Here is a 24,069-nt window from a genome sequence, read left to right on the forward strand (position 1 = left end):
TACACACTGGACTTATAGTGCTATAAAAACCATTATGCCCCTGAAAGACTATACTTGTCAAACTTTGATCTGATTGGTCAAAATGGTTAACAGCCAATTAAGATGTTTGTGAGCTGTTTCTTATTAGTTAGTTTTAATTTAATGCAGTCCCCTTATCTATAAATTTCAATTTCACTAAAGATACTGCCTGATAGGCTGGGATCAGTTTAGTCAATAATTTGCGTTGGTGGATAGTTGTCTCATTGGCAATCATCCCACATCTCCTTATTTTTATAATGATTCTAATATTTGGTTTTCATTGGATGGTAAGTAACTGATTGTAAGGTTTTTTGAAGAAAAGTTTTCATTGTTGTGTATTCTTATTTTTTATAATTGTGGTATAATAGTCCTTTTTTTGTTAATATCTTGTCAGATATGAGAATGGATTGATTGTTTGTTGGTATAAACGCCCTAAAAGTTCAAAAAGACAATTGTTTTAAACGTACATTAGATGGTTTAAAAAGAAGTGAAATGAATTTCGTATATAAAATGGGTTTAGAGAGGACACAAAAAGGGATCAACTTTGAAAGCAACACAAAGGTTACGGAGGTTTGATACAGTGACAGAAAAGGAGTAGGCCCGGTAAGACCCCTTTTCGGCCCCACAATATAGCATTTTTACAAATTTGTTATAATGTAAACTTTTAGCTATATATTGGAAAGTAGAATGCTTCTGATACATAAATATGGACTGTTTTTGACAATACAATGCACATGCATCAGGTAATAGCATCATAAATTCATGCAATATTACTGAATCTTCACAATTTTAACATTTGTGCTTATTTTAAGACGGTCTTTGTCTAAAATGGAAGTGGCCGCATTTGTGTTCATTCTTAATATTTAAATATATGTTGTATTTGATGATAATACATAACATGTATAAAGGTTGAAACTGAACACGAATGTGGCCACTTACATTTTTAAGACAAAAACCATCTGAAAAGTGACGTTTTATGGCATATTTGATAGATTTTTCATATTTAAGCTTGAATTTGAGCGTCTTTAATGACCAAATCAGTCCAAATCTTTTACAGATACTAATTGAATTGACTGAAGTAGACACACAAGTGTTTTAAAAATGTCAAAAATCTTTGATCAGATGTACCTTGAATATTAGGCCAAAACTAGTCTTTACCGGACCTTGAAGTTCTCCTTTAGCCTTTTGTAATAGCGCCATGTGCTTCTTCCTGTTAAAAGTCTACAAAGGGGTCTTAAACATGATGAAGGGTGAAATAAGCTGACTAGTCTTTGCTCTTTCCCGTAAATACAGTGGGCTTAGTGGAGAAGCAGTTAATAGCAATTTGCAAGACTCTGGTTTGACCCGGCCAGGGATTGATCCCTTGACCTCTCACACTTGAGGTAAGATTGCTTCCAATAGGTAATAGGCAAGAGAGCTTTAACCTTTCACCCTACCTTATCTGTTTTGGTTTAAGGAATACGACTGTTTTGTCTCCCAAGTTAAACTTTATATACCAAAAGTGTATGATACTATAAACCAACCTATTTTTTATGATACTTTTTTCCGCTCATCACTTTTTAGCTGACTTTGCAACATTTGGTATTTATCATGTTTATGATTAGTCAACATTTTTTACATATTTATGTAAGATTTTAAATTAGACATTCAAGAATATTTATATTCATGTTATATTTTTATATGAGGAAGTTGCATAAATAAGTCATGTAATTACTACCTTCCTACTTGACTCATTTTCTCTTTTTCTTTTTGCATAATTGAATACATCCATTATTTATTCATTTTTGTGCCATTTTTTGTTTCAACTTTAGCTATTAGTTTGTTGTTGATAAACCGTAGGAAGTTTTATATAGATAACTACAGTGTAATATTATATCTAAGATATGTCACACATCTAATTGTTCCTGGCAGGTATGATTGACTCTATCTTAATTGTCTAGGAATGCCAGTTATCCTGCCTACGGTCAACAGTTCTTTCCGGAAATTTCTGGCTTTCTCCACCGATAACAACTGGCTGCAAGGATATAGCCAAGCATGCTGAAGTGATGTTCAACACCATCAATCAATCAATAAATCCCCTTGCTTTATGAACAAATGATAAGATTCAATTCTAAAATTAATTCACACAAAGAAAAAGTTTGTTTGATTTACTCAAGAGTTACAAATAAAACTTATTGTCCCTCTATCTCATCGTGCGCGGAACATAGAAATACTAGTAATGCTTCCATATGTCTGGTTTTGCAAGTTCTTTTCTAGAAAAATTTTATGAAATTCATATCGAAGGCTTATATTATGAAGGTCTTGGACTAGTTCGATAATCAGTGCCCATTAACTAGTTATGCACATGGAAATAAAACAATATTGGAAAATTGAATTGTAAGCAATCTCACACCCACATTTCTTGTAGGACATTTATAGAAAAGCTTAAAAGAACGAAGAAAACAAATATATTGGAGTTATTGCCCTTTGACTAAAGAAATATGTGCATAGATAGGGATTATTTAGACTTTATGTAATACAAAGCTTTACCTAGTTTAACTATGTGATTTAATATCAAATTTTCATGCAACAGCTTTTTGTTGCATTAATTTTTAGTTCAGCATAGGAATTTATTTGAAGTGGTTCAAAGTTCCTCTTTTTTCCCAAAATTATGCAAATGCTAGTGTAATGTAAAGAATGTACCTGACATCTGCAACAGACAGACGTATTTCATTGGACCTTCACAAAATGTTTTAAAACTAGTTGTAAAACTTAAACTATACAAACTATAACTAGTCATAAATCAAACAGGTTTTGTGGAACACAACATCCTTTCATTGTTTCATGCAGATTTTGCCCTTATTCTCTGATTTTGTATATTTTTGTCCATTAATATTTCTTACCACTGAAATATCCTTTCTTTACGATAAAAATTCCTCATCGTATGAATACTGTTGAGATGTTATGGTTTGAATGACATATGTTTATATGATAATTCTTCTTATGGCTGTGAGGCATCTTTTTTAAAAATAAATTTTTGGGGAAGGTTTGGGAGATTTTGTATGCCATAAGCCTTGATGTCATTGCATCTAGTTTAAATGTGAACCTGTGACTAGCACTGTTGTTTGAAATTTTGGAATATTTTTTATACATATTTGAAAACTATTATCTGGTATCTAATGAAAAAACTACGACACATATATGGACAATATTTCTAGGTATAAAGATTGATGTGTATTATAGAACTCCTTCTTAGGAGGTTTCTTTAATAACAAAATACTGGAAACCTCATCAATAACAAAACTATGCACCAAGACACCTTGTAGAAGGTTATTTATTGGTGATCATATTTGCATATTATGTATTATTATTTTCCAAATTTGTCTACAAATATTCTTTAAGTGCAAACCCATTATGAACCTCAATTTCCCAGCTTAAAACATTATGAGTAATAAAATTTATTGAGTATGAAAATAGATTTGAAATTATGACGTTTGATTGCCTGGTATATTGTTGTACAATTGTAATCATCTTCAGGTAGGAATCTTACCTGTCAATTTGTTTTTGGTTTTGGTTTAATGACCTAATTTGAAATCACCTCTGTGGCTCACCATTAGCAAAATTAAATTAGAACCAATTGGTGTTATTGAAAAATAATATCTGAGGAAATTTTTGAACTTACCTTTCCCGTGGAACAGCTGCAAGAAGTGAAAGGTAAAACAATATCTATTTTTTATTAATTAATTGATAGATAAACTTGTAATGTGATAAAAAATGCATTTTCTAGTTCAAATCAATTTGCATTTAACTGGTTTTAAGTTTCTTGAAATTTTGAAATAAAAAAAAAATCTGTTTTCCTTTAGATATCCTATGATTATTTTTGTCTTTAGTTTGCTGTCTCATTGAAGTATACCCCACATCTCCTTTTATTAGCTCACATTGCCCTTTAAGCTTTTGCAATCACTTTGCGTCCGTTGTCAGATTTTCTATTAAAATCTTCTCCTCTGAAACTGCCCAATGGAAAAATCTGCCCACCTTTTTTGGAGTTGTTCCCCTGAAATGTTGATTTTTCATCTTTTTTGCATTTCCTTGCCATTGTTTCAAAAACTATAGGAGATAGCTTTAAAGTGTAAACTGCAAAAATGGTCATCAATATAAGATGTATCCACCCTGAAAATTGGAGAAAACTCTTATCACTTGTTTTGAAGTTAATTCCCCTGAATTAATGTTTCCCACCCACCCACCCCAATACCAATTCATAATCTACGGGGATATAACTACATCCAATCAAAAGCTAGTTGTCCATTAGCCTAAGAGTAAAAATAAGTAGCTGTGGTATGATTGCCTTATACCTGTAAAGCATATATAATAGGTATGAGGATACATCTAAATAAACAAAATGGCCACTCTTTGACCTACTTTTCATGCTTGGTTGACTTAAATGTAATGTTAGAGCTGACCTCAAGAAAGCTATGTGACTTACTGCCATGTACGTTAATGTTAGGACGTCTTAAGTAGGTCACTATGACATTCATTTCCAACCCACCGACTTTTTCTCTTGATACTTGAAAGGCTTTATTTGATTTATAAATCCAATTTGGAGAAGGGGATCAAGTGAAATTGTAATCATAGATTTACTATGTTTACATATGTACTTATTATTGCGAATTTTTTACTTTAACTGACATGTAATGAAATCAGTGGGTTCTTAAATTTCATATCTGCTCTTAGATTAAATAGGGATATTATTTATAATTCAATTCCTCCCAGATTGCAGTCCTATGGCATCAGCTACCAACACTAATATTTACTTGTCACATGTAGTATTCTATGTGCGCCCTTCTGTCTTACAACAGACATGCATAAAAGTTTAGGAATTTGTGGGGTTTAAAGATCTCAACATTTTTTGTTACTATATTTACAAATAATGGAATTTTCGTTTTGGAACCTTTAATTATTATGTTGCTATCTATATTAGGAAAATCAACAATTAGTATAGAGATATGGTTATAAACTTGTTCTAAATTACCTGAGAAAAAAATATAAAAACTGTATGGTGTTTAGCTGATATTAAAACTATTACTGAGCATTCATTATTATTTTTGTGGATTTCACGGGTTCAGATGAACCACAAACTTAAATGTTAAAGAACAAATTTTTTATAGGCTTGTATGCACACTTTTGTAAAACCATGAAATCAAGTATCCAAAAAAATACAAATTTTCTTTAATCCACAAAAATTGGTATCCACGAAAATAAATGAATCCGCAGTATGTCAGAATCTTAATTTAGCCTCCTCTTCTCACTTATGGTACCCTTGAAGTAAAGGTGTATACTTTTAATAGAAATAGAACCAACCTTTACCCTAACTCTAGTTCATATCTCAGTCAATCCTTGAATCTGTCCCGAGAACACAGTTATTTCGTAGTGCATTTCTTTTAGACAATAAATTCAAATTTAAAAAATCACACCTTTATCTCAAAAAGATTTTTACAGTGTAGTGTACTACTATTGGGACAAATAATATCAAAATTATAGAAAAGTCTACCAGCTTTAACTCAAAATATTGACAATTTTATGTTAAGGGGGTCTAAAATTCAGTTTGACAGCTTCAGACATACTAGTTTTTGACCTTTTTGAACTGGACCAAATCACTACTTAACATAAAGATTCAGCACCCAAACTTTTTTAACATGTAATTTCATCCCTTTACTTAATATTTCATGCATAAAATATAAATAAATAAATTTTGAAAGTGTATGAAAAAAATTTGCAAATTATACACTGTCCACACTAGGGACTATATTTGTAGACAACGAAAATCTAAGGCTATAACTGTGTCCTCGGACCATCTAACTCTGAACTAAATCATAAGTCCTGAAGAACAGGATCTCTAAAAATTAAAGATGAACCTTGTTTATGATCTTAAGAAAATATTAAATCAAGAATTTTTATAAAATAATTGAATAGTTACATATATTTGATGTTATTGATCAAGGGTGGGTCAGCGTACATTATTTACAGACAAAAAATATTTTATCCTTGTTATAAAGAGATATAATAAATCAAGAATGTTGTGGGCTGTTACAAAATTCAATTTAAATCCCCTTATTGTCAAACATTTATTCAATAGTGGTTGACCCATGTTATATAAATAACTGCATCTGTTGATATCTAAATTTAATACATTATAAAACATTTCTAATCGACAAGAATAATAGAAGGAGATAATTTTTCCAAATTGTTTCTGATTCTCGTCAATAAAACTTCCAAGAACCAATGTTAACCGTTATTAATGGAATATTATTGGATGTGTTCTAATTTGTTTGTCTTAGACTGCTTCACTTCATTTGAACTGACCATTATTTCCAGAAAAGTGACCGTTGATTTGAGAGATAATTTATAGAAATCTGTTATTGTTTTTTTTTTCTTTGTGACAAGCTTTCTTGTCCATGTATAACAACAATTACTAGTGCTAATAACTGATATAGTGAAGACATAAATGACTGAGTGCGATATTTCTAAAGAATTGTAATTACTGTCAGCTGGTCTGCAGAATATTAGTTGTAAAATATTACAATAGATTGAGACCGTTTGAAAAGGATTAAACTTCAGTCTATGTAAGTACTGTAAAATGGTTTATTTTTTGCATAGATCAAATTTCCAGAGCTGCCAACTATCCCGATTTATGGGGGATATCCCCCATGTCAGAGAGGTGTTGACCTGAATTTTGAAATTCTTTATTAAATAAACTGAAGACCTCAAAACATGCATTCAAATGAGTTAAAAGGGTATTTAAGTACATATATACTCATTCAAACTATATAGTAGTAGATTAACAACACTTATGACAATATAAGAGGAGCATAAGGTCCTCTTGCACTTCAAATTTTGAAATTTGAGATTTTGAAAAGTTGGTAGGTATGAATTTCCTGATTTCAAAGTCAAAGTTTTATATCTGCCTTTTGTTTGTTCCTGACTCTAAAAAAAAATCATTATTTTAGATCAAATTTAAGCAAGGGAATAATTCTGTGATCTTATATGCATTTTTTTTTAAATAAACCTCTCCCAAATAATTTCCCCTTATGCAGTATTTAGTGTTTTCTGTTCAGTCAATGCTTCCAAGTAGATTTATGCTCTGCTTTCCGCAAATTTTCTGCTAGACAGAAGAAATGGAATGACTTTTGAATTGCTGGTCATTTGTAAGATAAGAAGGAAAAGATCCAACTTTGAACTACTACTAGTGCTTTGATAGACCAGAAGTAACTATAAAATTCTCTAAATTGATCAGAAGTACCACTTTGAATTTTGAATCTTAAGAACTCAAAACAGTTTTGACATACTGACTGTATAAAGTATTTTTTACAGAAATTAACAAAATGCTCTTGAAGGACATTATAAAGAAGTATGGGTTAGTGTCATTTTCTTCCTGTTCTTTTAAAAATTTAATTGTCAATGATCATCCAAAAACTTACGGTCATAATGCATGTTTTCAGCCAGTACTATAAACTTGTAAATTTTTTCATTTTGTATACTGTAAATTCAGAAATTATTGCGTGCATTTATTCTTGTGATTTTTGAAGAATTAACAAAAATGCGAGTTTAATTATTGCGATTTCAGGAAAAGCTACATACAGATAAATGTATTTGATATCAGAATGTGAATTCTTATTATTGCGATACTCAAGTAGTCGAGTTATTCGTATTAATAAAAACCTCACAATAATTTCTAAATTCAAAGAAGTTATTAAAAGTTGTGTCTTGAAAGATTAAGTTATCTCCCATTGATTTAGTTTTTCTGCTAAACTTTGTTTAAGATGGTTAAAAGTAAGATAATAATGATTAAGACTGAACTAGACAGCTGTTTCACTGAACTAAACTATATTAAACTAAATTCCGCTGTTGGTTTTCTTGTTTGAATTGTTTTACATTTTAGGCCATACAGTGACCTATAGACTAATTTAGAGTTCTTTTTTATGAATGAGTACTAGTTGACTTGAGTTCAGATGGCATAAATGACATCATTGAACATCGATTCTTATTGTGACATAGGAAATGTAGGGTAAATGCAGGAATTTGAAAGTCCTCTATAGTTTCTTCCATCCTCGTCCTTTGGTCTCTGGTGTGAATAGTTTGTAATCATGCCACATCTTCTTACTATATAATGTTCTAAATTCTAATTATACAATATGAACAGTTTGTTCAGACAACCTAAAGCTGGTTAGCTGTTTTACCACAGTTATTCATATGTTATAAAATATATATTAGACGTAGAAGTAAGCCTTTCTCTAACCTGTCATTGAAATGGACTGAGACAAATTAAATATATATATGTTTGATTTACCTTACTGTTATTATTTTTTAGGATTGTGATTTTCATTTGTTAATTGCATCTTCTATATAAATAGTCATTTAAAAAAAAAAAAACAATTTCCAAATTAAATTTCTATAAATAGATTGATTTAAGAACTGACCAATCAGCTGTTGTGCATGACTTATACTTCCCATTTATGGGTGGCTCATCTTATGTTGTAACTATAAAAAATGCAGTGTCACATAAAGGCAGCTAGAAGTCTGTACTTATTAGCATTAGCCCTGTAGCTGTACAGTAGTAGGATTATTAATAACATAAACAAACTAGTGAAATATTCTTACCTATAGGTGATTATGATCATGTAGTAGTTTCATCCTTCATTGATTTCTGTAAATATTTTAAATGGTTCAGTACTTGTGGTTTTGGTCTAAAATTGGCATTTACGGTTCAGGATGTTTGGGGTTGAATGGACGGAACAACTTATGATAGTTAAATCAAAAGGAGGGGGTCAAAAGGGAGTTTAAAAGGAAATTTTCATCAAAATGTTTGTTTGAAATATCCAGAATTGATTATATAATTCTTTTTCTCTTAACAGAAAAAAAAATAATATACATTGCTGTCCTTCCCTACGCCTTTATCACCCAGCTCAGTTGCTCTGTAAATCTAATATCACAGCTTTGATAGAAAATGAAAGGATATGGAGTAAATGTACATAGGACAAAATCGCACACAATACATAGAAAACATAGAAAATTATCAATGAACAGGGCTTTTATTCCTGTTCTTCATCTTGACAGTTGATGAAGGGTCTTCAACAATGAACGAATCATTCATACCCTACAACAAGGTCAAGACGGCCCCCAGCGTCGACTTAAGCAGTACTATTGATAAAAATAAACCACAGTTCACCTTCTTGCTCCCCAACCGCCTGAGCAGGCATTATCAGTGACGTCACAATGTCTGAGGAGCCGTTATCAAGCTAATGCTTTCTTGAAGCTTAAAACTGTCTTAGGGGGGAGAAAGACCAGTAATAGAGTGATGAACAGATTATTGGTTTTCTACGTATAGATATTGTAACATAGCAGCCACTTAACACAATGTGAATCTTTTTTACTCTTTCACTGCGCTCACTCGCCAAATAAAATCTTTTTTGCTCTTTCACTGTGCTCACTCCCCAAATAAATTCACAGCTCTTGGCTGATTTTTTACTGTATCAATGTGTAGAAAACCTGATAATCTATATATAGTTATCTCTATGACAATCATATCCATCTCCTTATTGTTATATATTTTATCTGCAACCTAGTCACAGGTACAAATGGACTTAACATTTTTTTTAAGCTAATTTTTGCTTGTTGATCTGTAAAGATTGTATGGGATATAGTAGTTTAATGGATGTCAAACTCAAGATATCTGCTTGATAAGATCGACTAGGCAAGATTAAGATTATAATGAAATATTTCATAAATTGTCATCTGGTCCAAAGGTTACAAATGTTAATGACTAGTCAATATAGCAGAGAACACCAATAATTTGCTGTAGAAGCTTTCAAATGTTAACTCAAAAGCCTGACTTAGTTATTCTTGAAATTCAAGTGGAGCCATAACTCAGAGTTATGGTAAAGTATTAGGATCCCAACTATAGTATTCATACTCCTTTAGCTACCTTGAATTGAAGAAGAGTTTCTCATATATTTTAGAGTAATTGCTGCATTGCATCAATGAAGAGGATTTGTGCCTTTGGCTACATCAAAGTGAAGCAATGTTTCTTGTATCTTTTAAAATCTGAGTGCATCATTGAATGAGATTTATGGCCCTGTTTACTGCATACAAATTGTATCATTTAATATTGTTGACTTGGGGCAACACTGTTTGTCATTATTTAAATGTGCATGATTGTCAAGAATGAAATATAATCTAATCATAATAAAACTTCAGATATATAATACATTTGGTTTGGTTGTATTTTAGATTTTTAATGTATTGAAGGGTTTTGCCAGAAATATATATTTTTTGATGAACTTTGAGACTAAATACTTTAATTTTTTTGCAAGATTTGTTCATTAGAAGAAGCAAGTTAATCTTTTTGCAACATCTATTACCATAATTGTGTAAGTCATCATTTTTTTTCCATCTGTGAACCTAGCAAAATCTTAAGCAGCCACACACAAAATAACTAGTTATACAGTAAGTTGTTTGTGGCTGTATATTCCACAAGGAAATCTTTGAAAACTTCATAGACTTTTCAAAATTTATGTTTAAGTTGGTTATGGTTTAAAGAACATAGGTTCCTTGTCTTGATTTGACTTGACTTTGATCATTTCTCATTTTATCTGCCCTTCAAAGTTTGCATAAGATTTATCATTTAGGATTACAGATATTTTGGCCTCGAGCATCACTATTTGAGACATTAATTATTTAAATGTGCATCTGTTGCATTTAAATCATTAAAGTTTAAACAGACAAACTGTTCTTTTCAATACACACACTCCAACATTAAATTGTGGAACAGCCCTTTATAATCTTCAGCTAAAGATTGGATGAAATAAACATTTCTTAAATTTTTCTGATCACCTAATATATTTGTACTAAGTAATTAGTTATTTTTATATTCAGTTCAAATAAGTTGTGGTGATGAATAAGGGATTTTTAGGATAATAATATGCTTAAGGGTAAATTTAAATAAAGAACTGAAGAAATAAACAAATTGATTGTACTTAGCTTGTCTACTGAGTGATTGAATGTTTAATGTTTTGGAAAAATAATCTCTTTATTTGAAATTTCATCTGTTTCATCTTAACGATTACAATTGTGTAAAAATCTGAAATATGTAATGGAGTTCCATTTGTGACAGTTTACTGTATTGACTGTTCCATCCAACTTTATTCAGGCAAAACATTTTCAAGCCAGTTATGTATGTTTGATTTGTTTTTCAAAGTTGGAAATTTCTATATTTTATTATATTTTCTTTTTTGGTCTTAATATTTGACAACTGATTTGACTTAAAACAAGATGTGGTATAAAAAGCCAATAAATAACACAGCTACCAAACAACACAGTTTAATAACAGAAAAGACAAGAAGGGCATCAAGATGGACAAGTGTCCATTACACATCATGCTTAAATTTTTCCAGAATGAAATTAAGAAAGAACAAAGGAATAGACAAAGCAAAAAAAAACTAACTATAATCCTGTGAAAAAGTGAACTGTTGACTTTTAGTTTTCTCTTCTATTGTTAGTTTGTCTTTATTATTATAATTAAATTATGATTGCCATCCTCCTGTCAACAGTTCAGTTTCCTGGGGGAATATTGTTACCAAACTTAGCTTGATAATGTCCAATGGGAAGAGAAAAAAACTAGTAATTTGGGGGTCAAAAGATCAAACCATTTATTGATAGACTTAAATTTTGGTTTCCATAAAAGTAACACCTTGCTGCACTACAAGGAAATTTGTCTCACAAATAAGTATGCCCATCTTGCGATTGGAATGGTGTCCTTAGTAATGAACACATATTCTTGTTATTACATGTTTTAGTTATTAAGTAATAACTCTGTGGACAAGTTTGTTTTATGTGAATAATTTTGCTCCTATGTATCTAAATTATTTATTTTGCATATACATGGTACTTGTATATATATTCAAAGGTACTTAAAACTTCTTTCAGCATGGATAAGATTAAATTTGCAGATAGATTATGATATAAATTATGAATCTCCATCTGAGGTGATATGGAAGTCATCTGTTCCCTAATTATACAGGTCTGCTAGCTTTCTCATAATAAGTTTCATTTTAGAATTTATTTCTCAGAAACTGAAATGGTGTAAAGAAAATTAGATTTTAACCTCAATTTCCTTTTTGATCATTTCTTATTTAATTCCCATGCAAATTCTTACAGTGCTCCTTTGTCATAGCAAGGTTACAAAACATCAAACAAGTCTGACTCCTTGAAAAAGAGATGACTGAACTTGTGCACCAACCTCCAATAAGGGGAGGTAATCCAGTCATGGGTATCATTTTACCATATATGTAATGCTTTAGGAATGGTTGATATAAATGGGAGATGTGAAATATACAAGTAAATGATTCTTTAATCTAATGAATAATTTTTCGTATGTGTATTATTGTCATTTCTGAGAACAGATACATAGCATTTTGTGTATCCAATTTCTAAGCAGACTACATATGACTATGTTATATATATTCTATGAAATATGGTTTTTCAACATATAAGTCACATAAGGTGTCTTGTGGTGTTTTGTTGGGTTGGTGTCTCATTGATGTATACCCTACATGTCTTTTGTATTCCTATACATTATAATTTTGTAACCTGTAAGGTAAACACTTTTGTTTAGACTGACGTCAGATGTTAATTGCATCATATTTCACCTACTTAGATTACTTTTTGTTAAATACTATTTATAAATGATTAATCACCATGTGAATCAGACTAATCATTGTCTACTTTGAGTACTGATTTTTTTTTTTAATTTAAAACTGGTTATATGAGGTCATGTGTTTAAATAAACTTTGATGTTTTATGCTTTATAAGATGTTCCACTATTTCATTAGTTATAAAGTTCAATATAGCTCTGTAAAAATTGTTTGGTATGAAGTTTATTAACCTCTTACAGGCAGTGAGACCAAATCTTTAGTTTCACCTCAGAGGCATTATGCTTGATATTTGGCATAGTCTAAGACTATTTGATCTTTTTATGCCCCAAAGACAAAATATTGTAAACCTGACAAATTGAATTCTACTTCGAATAAGTTATTTAAGCTCATCTCAATTTCAATTGTTAGGCACCAACTTTAAACCAAAAAATGCTATGCTTTTTGTCCTATGAGACATACCAATATTTCATTAGTTGCAGTTGTTTTACACAGTACAACAAAGCTCTACAAAAATTATTGGCTGATGAAGTTTATTAACCTCCTACATTCAGTGTCATCAGATCTTTAGTTACACCTCAGAGGCATTATGCCTAATATTTGGCATAGTTGAAGAATATTTAACCTATTCCTATTTAAGTTTCATATTTTTATTCATTAAATTAGTTTTTAAGCAAGTTATTGAGTCAAATATCTACACAAAAATAAACCTTATGATATCAATATAGAGAAACTGCTATAAGGTTTAAATTATTGTATTGTATGAATGGGAATATTATTGAGATCTACCTGCCTTGTATGACCATCCACCTGAGGTCATGGAGTAGAAATATGTCAAAAAGATGAAACGGTAGCGATCAGAAATGATCGGTCGTAATTATAGGTATAAATGATTTTGTAATGTCGGGGATAAATGTTTTTGATGTTTTACACCTAATTCTGGAATTAAAACGATGATAAAAGTCTTCCACGTTATGGAGTATTTGAAAAAACTTTCATCTTGAAGATGTGAATTAACAATGAAAATAAAAGTGATTTTAAGATTAAAATTTCAAATGGTATACTTTGAATTTTTCTTTATTTGGATGTATTCTATTTAGTGAATGGACTTTCTGTTCCACACTGTTTCTGACCGTGACTTTGAATTATAAAGGCATTGGATTGGATAGACAGACAATATCAGATTTCTATAAGTCCTGGTGAATACTGGATTTTAAAAATATTTATATTAATAATAATGACAGAATAAAAGTTGATTTCAGCAAAATTTGAATGTGGGATTTAGGTCCAAAGATGGAGAATAGTGATATCAGTCTACTGGAAGACATTAACAAAGTTCTCAAGCTTTGGGAGGGTAAGATTTGTTAAGTGTTTGTGATATCTGAAACATTTACAGGAATACATGATGATCCTTTCGGTGATATAAGTATTCAGGTATTTATATATCCTTGGCTTTCTCACCCATTTTGGTATAATAGCTCCTCTAATATTCATTTATATATCCTTGGCTTTTTGACCCTTTTGGTCAGATAGCTCTTCTAATATTTATGTATTTATATATCCTTGGCTGTAGCTCCTGTAGTATTCCAGTATTTATATGTCCTTGGCCATCAAATATTTGGTTCAGAGACCTCATGTTGTGCTGTTACACCAATGTTCCAGGGGAGGGCAGTGTTTTACATTTTGTCAAGCCTTTCATAGGGTTTTGCTCATTGTTGAAGGCCATAACCTATAGGTGCTAACATCTATGTCATTTGGTCTGTGATGAATAATTGTCTAGTTGGCAATGATACCACATCTTCTTTATTATGCTTTGTAAAAACTTTTGTTAATAATTTATGGCAAAATTGAAATCATTGAAACTCAACTGCGATTTTTTTACTAGTATTAATATCCCATCTGTAAGGGACATAATAGTCATATTGTAAGCTTCGTCCATACTATACTATGTTTTGATATATATAGCTAAGTCGTGTAAAGTTTTTGAATAATTAAATTGATTCTATAACATAGATTTAGTTAGGTTCTAAATGTATTCACTTTTAACACTTTGAATTGATATCAGTAGAAGAAAAAATTCCTGCCAACTTGTTGTTTTAGTTTTGTCCTACCTTGAAATTTGATATTTGACATGGAGAATCTTTTTGTAAATTTATGAAACAGAGTTTCGGAACTATCAGAAATATACTTAATTTAGCTGGTGGATATCTTGATACTGACTGACATGCTGACCAAGAGTATCATTATTATATGTGCCATTATACTTTTCTGTGACATTATAAACATGTGTTCAGTCTTCAGACTTATAATGCATCCTTTAATTTTTCTGTATTTAAAACAAGAAGATGTGATATGATTGCCAATAAATATATTATCCACCAGAGAACAAATTACGTGTATGTTAAGCAACCATATATAGGTTACCATTTGGCCTTCAATAATGAGCAAAACCAGTACTGTATAGTCAGCTGTAAAGGTCCAGACATGACAAAATATGAAACAATTCAAATTTGAAAAGGGCTTTTATGAGGAAAATAGACAATGCATTGTTTGTTGTGTATATAAATAAAGAAAATGTAGGTCACACCAAAAAGACAGCAATCCATTGACAATAAAACAAATATTTTTGTTGATAATAGAATCCTTCTTCGCAGAGTTACAGACAAAATGATGAGAAATTTTATGTCTTATAAACTTTTTCACTGAAGAGAAGTAGCAAACAGGGTTTAAATATCAGGTTCAGACTTAATTATGGACTGAGGCCATGTTAGGAACAGGTCAAGGTTAACACTTAAAACCACATTTCTGAGATATTAGTTTTTCCTTTAATGACCCGATTGGTCTGAATAATGAAGTGTTGACCAGCAATATAAATCATATTTATTAACCTGTAATCAACATATATTTTGTCTGTAAGAATCAATACACAACATCTGGCTATGTGTATTGATGATAACTTGAGTCATGTAACTGAATATTAACTGTGTATATATTAGGAAACTTATCTTGTAATGAGGGGGGAGATTTAATTCACTTAAAGTAAGTTTATCTATATTGGATAGTTTGTTGTAATTACTCTTTTTCAGGGGAATGATCATGTAGAGATTAATTGCTATTTGTTTTATTCCAAGTGAAGAGTTATGTCCCTTTTGGCTCTAATCCAAGTTGAAAGCAAAAAAGAAAAAAAGCATTAGAGAAGCCTTTATCAAATGAGTTGAAGTTTTTTATAGGGTAAAATTTTCAGAAATTTTTTATTGATTCTTTATTCTTAGCTAAGTAAAGGAATAAATTCCTAAAAATTGAAAAGTTGAATGTTGTGTAATTATGAAACCTTAGTTGTATGAAAGTTTTTATTGTGCATCCTTTTGAAATTACTGGATATAGTACTTTTCTTCTTTGAATGTTCTGCTATCTCAAAAAGGTGATCCTTGCTATATAGATGTATAGGTACATTTATGTCATGAACTGTGAGTTAAATTTGAACCAAAATTCCCTATTGAAACTGTTGGAAGTAGAATATTTGAGATTTTTACATTATTTTCTCATCCTTAGTCTCTGCTTTGGGCAAATTATTACATGTATTAGAATTCGTGTTGACAGAAATAATTAGGTATTACAGGTTAATCCAGATTTTAAAGGATCAAATAGCATTCCGTTTGTTGTATTTCACCTTTTTATCTCGTTAATTTCAGGTAAACCTTTTTATTCATTACCTGTCAATATTTGTAATACTGTTCAATCAAGTGTAAAAAGTATGATTCGATCATGTATAAATTTATAGGACAACCCCCTCTAGGTGTCAAAGGTCTGAAATAATATGATAGAAAAAAAGAGGAAGTCCATGTTGACAATGTTTTAAGTTTGAAATCCATTTGTGAATAATTCTGAAGAACGGGGATTTCAATAGCTGTTTATCTGAAACAAACACAGCGGTGATGTTGATTTTAGTGTAATGAACAGGAGTCTTTGTTAATTTGATTGTGTTAGATTCATACCTGAGTTTTGTCAAATTCACCAGATTTTCCATTTATCGATTTTTTTATTCAAACATTTGATTTGTTATTAGTTTCAATATGAGATGTTCAACAGATGACGGTTCTATAATTGTTACTCATCATTCAGAAATCTGTATTTTATGGTGAAATTTATATGGAAAAATTAATTTCGAAGGTATTGGAAATTACAAACTAAAGTATACACTAATAACAGTAAATAGAAAATCAAAAATATTTCTTCTCTTTTTGGATTTAAGTGATAATATTGTGAAAAATTGTGAAAAGAAATACATGTTGGTAAATATATATATGCAGTTGGAAGTTTTGTGTCATTTTTGACGGAATTTAAACAAATGTGTCACTGTGTCAGTGGGTCTTCAGTTATACTTTATCATAAAGATCTTGATTTGGACAACATGAAGAAATTTGCATTTAAATTGCATTAATTTAAGTTGCATTAAACATTTTATGGAATATCGTAAGAAATTGCGTAAAAATGATAAGTTTTGTTGATGTCAGCCGATGGTTACTTCAGCAAAAGAAAGGTAAGGAAACGTTTGTGTAAGATCTCAATCATTGGTGGGGAGACAATACCAAACATATTTATTATTTATTCAGTCCTTTCAAGTTACTTCATTATATTTTTGTTGGACCATTTCTCTATTATTTTTACAAATTTTTCAGGCTGTTAAAAAATAGATCCCTTAGGTCAGATTTTGAATTTAATACCGGTACTCAAGGGTATAGTGTGGGGTGCTATTTGAAAGATATGCAGATTAAACAACTTACTATGTATGGCTTCATTATTATTCGTGGGATACCAATAATGCGATTTCTTAGGTATTTGTGAACCACAAATTTAAAAGTTAAAGAAAGTACAAATTCTCTTTAAGCTTGTATTTAGATTTTGGCAAAACCACTAAATCAAATATCCTCAGAAATAAATGAATTCACAGTAAAATATGTGTATCATATGGTAAGAGACATTCAAAATATATAGAAAGCTACTTTCTAAAGTGAAGAAATTGGAAAGATAATTAAAAGTGATGACAAAGATTGTCAGCTAAAGAAACATAAGTTTCTTCGATTTTCTGAAAGTTTAAAAATCGAACATTTTCAGATTCTGCATTTGCATGTCAATTTGACTATTTCATTTTTTAATGGTTTACAGAGATTTTGAGCGCAGTAATCATGGGAAGAAATTAGGGTAAAAAAGCAAGGATCAAATTCAAATAGCTTTCATACAAAGTAACTACCAAAAGGTTAAAGGGTCATTGTTCAAGGTCCCAAGGTTTGTCATCCACAATATACTTGTTAATGGTAGTTTCTTTTTAGTGGGTTACTATCTCATTGACATGTATCTAACATCTCCTTTTATTCATGGCCATGTATGAAGATCTATTTCTCAAGATTTCTACATTATACAGTTCAATTTATGATCAATAAATCAGTAATAAAATTTATATATATCCTTGCTCTAAATCAGATAAACAAGAGCATTGAATTCATATGCATGCAAATGAAAAGACATGACCCAGGTATTTTCACACTTTTGACAAATTTCTTTAGAGCAAAGAGTGTTACTTTTCTATCTAAGTTGTCAAACTTGATTTTAAGTTTTTTCAGTAGAATATCTTCTGATAACAAAGCCTTTTAATTTGACATATATTTGTTTTTTGTTGGATTTCAATGACATGCATTATTATGAGACCCTTGCTCCTCAGTCTCACTCTAATTTCTTCGCAATTTAATACTTTTGAAATATCAAGATTTTATATAAGATATGCTTAAAACTAGATAGAAGAACTTATGATGGACCATTGTTATACTTTATGATGTTTCAATTATCTTCAGTTATTCTTGGGGTTTATATTTTCATGTTGTAGCTCACCTGGCTCTTAAGCATCATATGACCTAATTTTGTTACCTGGTGTCTGTTGTCTTCCTCATTGTCACAAATTCAAATGTATGGCATCTCCTCACAAAACAATCCTCATTTGTTCTGATCAGATGAAAACTTGGCTACCAAAGGATAAATAGTACGAAGGAGTAAAACAGCTTTTGTTTTAAAGCTTATATCGCAACAACTAAAGCAGATAAAGCAACACTTACATTGACTTACAGGATAAGAATAATCAGTAGATCAAGATCTATGTACAGAGGAGTTTGAACAAACCCGTTTTTGAGTTATTGCCCCTTGAAATCTTGAAAACTATTTTAGATAGAGAGAAACTTCTATATAGAAAATGACCAGCAAGAAGATCTACAAATAATTCAACATGACCAAAATCTTTAATCATGTCTTTATAGTAGTGATTGACCTTAAGTGACTATATTAATGTTTTACTGAATTTTTGCATATTTAGGCTATAGTATTGCAAAACTACAATAGATAGAGAGAAACTTCAAACAGCAAACATTATCAACTAGACAAGATCTACAAGTATTAAAGTCACCATGACTGAAATCAATATTCAACTCCTTATAGGAGTTATTGCCCTTCGTTGCTGATTTTTCCCTTTTTTGCTTATTTTTTGGCAAGAAAATGGTTAATAGAGAGTAACTGTATACAGCTAACATGATCAGCTAGATAAGATCTACAAATGTGTTACAATGACCATAACCATCAGTTCATTCATTTTAGGAGTTATTGCAACTAAATGGCTAATTTTTGGCCATTGATTGGAAACCTATAACAGATAGCGAGAAACTTTAAGCATAAAAAATGATCAGCTAAACAAGATTTACAAATAAGTCAACTTAAGTGAAATTGTAGATCCATTCCTTATAGGAGCTTTATCCTTAAACTGATGGCAAGTTCTGAAAAAATGTGAACATGACCAAACAGTCTCTTGATCAGAGTTATTGCCCTTCAATGACCAATTTGGACTATCATTGTGTTTTTTGTGAAAAGTATAGCAAATACTGGAAACTGTGAGCAGCAAAAATGATCACAAAAAAAAATTAAATCCACACCTTTGTCAACTTAACTGCTACTGTAAACCATTCCTTATAGGAGCTATATCCTAGAAATGATAAGTTTTAACTTTCATGTGTTTTTCTGGCCCCACAACTTTCTTAGTTTTACCCTTATCCGTCATTCCACAATGAACAGTTATACAGTCTTTTTTTCTAAACACCTCCACATATTGAGCTGATTTTTAGTATGTGAGTCTACTATGATAAGCTACAGATTGAGTTTACGTTTGGTTATGCTCCATTGATTTTTGCTGAAATTACAGGCTTTGGACTTTGAAAATTTTGTGATAAAAACAGTTATACGGACTTTCATTCTCAAATTTCCACCCCTAAAAATGGCTTCAAGTTTTTTTGGCAAAAATAATCAACAAGATATGATCTGCAAGAAGTCTACATAACTGAAATAATCTCTATTGTCAACTTCTGTATTAAGAGTTAAAGCTGTTCAGTGACCATTTTTATCCATATTTTGAGTTTTGGCTATAATCCTGAAAAATATGTAATGTATAAAGAGAAAATATGAACAGCTTGAATGATGAGCAAGATAATATTTACTTAAGGTGAACATAACTGAGGGTGGTATAGGGTTATTTTCGTGCAACGTGCTTTGCCATTTTTATTTCACATGCAGCCATGAAAAAGGTTCGTTATTCACCGTGTTTCGTGAAATCGGTAAAAAGATAAACGTGCAAGAAATTTTTAATTGTTCATCGTGAAATGGCAATTTTACTTCGCGTTCTTCCGTGCAGATACCCCCCTTTACGCCCCTCATAACTGAGTGAATCTGGATCAAACTTTGAGATATTTTTGTGTGTGAAATATAACTGCCACTTTTGTTAATGATTGTTATGCTGCTTACTTTTACCAGGTTAAAGATTCAGGCTCCTAGAAGACTCTATCTGCACTTACTTTATTTTTGAATTTTTTAATAGAGAAATTCTCTATTCATTTCAAAAATTTTAAATGCATGTTTTAACTGTACTTATTTGATTATTGTAGAAAGGGAGAAATATATATTTCAATTCAAAGAATTTTAGAACTTTATTCTGTAAAGGATTTCACATTTGTATTGAACAATAAAAACTTGAGAAAGTGAGATAAAGTAAGTGTTTGATGGCTTTATAATGGACTCTTTTCACTTTTTATAGAGAAATTAAAAATAGATTTACCATTGTTAAAAATAAATTTTCCTTTTCATGGCTGTGAATGAGGTTTGTTGTACTATAATAAGTGTGTGGTTAATATGAATTCTTCCAAATAAAGTCATTGAAATTAGATTATAGAAAATTTTAAACACTACTATGATGTATTTAACGATAAATTATTACAAGTATTTTATCTGAGATCTTGGTCTGAGAAACTGAAGAATTTTACTATTTATTTAGTAGGAATACATGGTCAATTGAAAAATAAAAAAATAACATTAAATAAGTCACTTTATTTGATACTGAATTAACTTTCATCTCTCAATATGAGACATTCAAATATTTTGATATCCCACCTTGCAAAGAAAAACAAAGGAAGTATGTCTGTCTGTTTCTCTTTATTTGTCTTTCTTCAATCTTTCTGTCTATTTATCTTTTCCAGTTTGTTTGTGTTTGTTAATTGATATGTTTTACTGTCAAGCTTTTGATCTATTCAACATTAATTCAGATGTTTTTGAAATTTTACACTTTTTGATTAAAGACAACTAAATGTGGATCAAAGTTTTGTATTGACAGGTTTCTATTTTTTATCATTGGGTCTTTGCTTTAAAAAAAAGGACAAAGGTGTCATAATGTTGGTATTCCGGAAGGAATGAATTAAATAATAGCTACATTGAGATATGAAGGAATAATGACCTTTTGAAAGGAATAATGTCAAACTATGGAAGAGGGATGTAAGTTGATATTGAAAAATTAGAAAACTGGACTTGTATCTATAGCAACTTTTCTCAGTCTGCTCTACATGGTATGGGCAGATTCAGAGTTTGAGGAAAGGGGATGTAATTGTCTGTAATAGTGAAAAAAAATTGTTAACAATTTTAGGCCAAAAAAGGATGTTTTGTTTTTAGACGCCCCCAAACTGAATCACCATCTTGATTGTTACGCATGATTTTATTTTCTGTAAAATTGATTAAGATTCAGTTGTTTTTACTGAATGTTCAGAAGGTTTAAATTTGGTCCATAGGCAGAACTAAAGACCAAAAAGTATTTTGCCTAAACAAGTTTGAAAGTGAAAAAGTATTTGGGATACTTGAGGAAATTGAACTTAGAATAATATGAAATTGTTTTAGAATGTGAAACTTCTTGACAAAGAAATTAGGCATTCACATCTAACATGGGAACATACTCTCTAATCAAATTTCCTAGAAAGGAAATCCTGAATGTCTGTAGTAATAGAAAGGAACTGTTACACACCATTGATAAGGATAGGAATAGTATGTATGAATTATAAATGGATAACTAAATGTTTACGCCAATTTTGAGTTCCAGGATTTGACCCTGACCTTATATTTGCACACATTGACCTTATGACCTAAATGCAAATTCTCTTTTTGTCTTTGACATCAGCTGTTTTCTATCATTATGGGAAACACTTTATTTCCTTGAATGGGGGACAAACTTAAAATTGATTTATATACGAGATTGATTGCTGAACTTTATTAATAGGTAATTTGAAAAATTATAAACTTTTTGCTGAAATGTTATTATTTTTTGTGCAACCAGTAATACATGTATATGATTGGCAATGTTTTATTTATAAAGGCCAATTGAATTTTTGTATGTTATAAAAACAAGTATATATAACGATGACATGTATGATGTAAAGCAGTAAAAAACTACATTAAACAATAATTTATATTAAACACCCAAATAGATTATAGATTTAACATTTCCACCCATCATTAAAATGTCATTTAAACATTTTTCTCAGACCTGATTAAGTCATGCTTAAATGGCAGCAAAAAATACTTAACTGTTATATAGTCCTTAAAGTGGACAAAAATCTTATGTGGGAAAACAGTTTTACAATGTGTGTAATGTTCCATAAATATGATACCAAGAATTAATGTCATAATGTACTGAGTATATACATTGTGTATTCATAAACTTTTCGTGTTGATATAATGCAGTGTTGAAGTTGACTTTCAAATGAATCTTGTTGGACTCGCATAGTATTATGGGTATCAGAGCATATGAAATCTAGAAATTTGCAAAATGATTCTTTGTTGAGTAACCTAATGAACTCCTAAACTTGAACCGGTGACCTTTATTTAAATAGTGATGAGGCCAAATTCCTTACTCTTTTTATCAATCTGATATCAAAAATCTATTTCCATGCTTGTGCTTGAAAATTCTTAACATCACATTTGAATATTGTTCACTTCTCCCTCTCACCCCTGCTAAAAAATATAGGAAATAGATTGGGAAATGCCTATCTTATTCTCGGTGTCTTAATGTCTTCAATTTCTGCATGTGTCTTCAATCCAACTTCCTCAAAATTTTGTCAATTTCCTCAGTGGTTGTGTGGTAGCATGCTTGCCTTGAATGTGTGGATATTGGATTTTACCTGAATCTTGTTAAAACCATGTACTGTTTGACTGGTATTGGCCTTTTTCTACCTACAGATGGCATTTAGGAGTAAGAGTAAAAAATTGGTTGATCCAGAATTTTTGTCTTGTGTACTTGTACTTTAGTCACCTTCAATCCCATTTTCAGTACACTAACATTTTGGTGATGTTTTTATTTATCTAGTCCTGAAATATAGTTTTGAGATGAACCCTCAAGTCTTAACATTACATCATATTTAATCATATAATGAAGTAATTTATAATAAAAACATGTAATACATATATACAGGTCACTCAACCAGATGTTTAAAAAAACTGAATAGCCCAAGGGCAACAACTCTTGTGTTAATGATAGATAATTTCAAGGGAGAGTGATTTTGTATGACTTGATAATTACCTGTTTTGCTGTCTACCTGTTAAAGTATTGTTACAAGTTTCAATTTTACAATTAAAGGGAGGGGAGTTTAATAATTGATGATTTTATCAAAAATAAAGGGGCACCTGTTTTGAACAAGTTATTGACTATGTTATCTATTGCAAACATTTGAACTTCTGTATTTTTGTTTATACCTAAAAATGTAGGGTGAGTATAGAATTTTTTATATAGAAAAAAATCTTGCGTTGCCTTTAAATTCATGAAAAGTGTGGACTAAGGGAGATCACTGGAATTTTCATTTCATTTCACATTGTTTTTAGAAACATTTACATGAGCGTAGCAATTACTTTTGAAAGTCATTAGTTAGTAATAATGTCAGTTTTTTAATTGGTTTAGAACTTTCTGATTTTTGTTTCTTAAAAGACCATTTTTATTTCTTTTAAAGTACAACATGGCATAGGGGAG

The 24,069-nt window shown here is 30.5% G+C and overlaps 1 protein-coding gene across 6 annotated transcripts in view; it reads left to right on the forward strand.

Moving 5' to 3' along the window:
* Window positions 1-24,069, forward strand: part of LOC127719536 (pleckstrin homology domain-containing family G member 5-like) — a 127,406-nt gene that overhangs the window by 15,022 nt on the left and 88,315 nt on the right. The window contains exon 1 of one of the 6 annotated variants that reach the window (XM_052225754.1): window positions 6,222-6,617. The exons of 3 other annotated variants lie outside the window; for them this stretch is intronic. Coding sequence is in view for 1 of the 3 variants with exons in the window: in XM_052225749.1 (XP_052081709.1) it covers window positions 13,974-14,055 (82 nt within the window). In the remaining 2 variants the exon portion in view is untranslated. Of the gene's footprint in view, window positions 1-6,221; window positions 6,618-13,897; window positions 14,056-15,719; window positions 15,741-24,069 lie in introns of those variants that run through there. 2 more of the 6 variants (XM_052225749.1, XM_052225753.1) reach the window with 2 other exon arrangements.

The sequence above is a fragment of the Mytilus californianus genome, unplaced genomic scaffold (assembly GCF_021869535.1).
Source record: "Mytilus californianus isolate M0D057914Y unplaced genomic scaffold, xbMytCali1.0.p SCAF_11, whole genome shotgun sequence".
Lineage (NCBI taxonomy): Eukaryota > Metazoa > Mollusca > Bivalvia > Mytilida > Mytilidae > Mytilus > Mytilus californianus.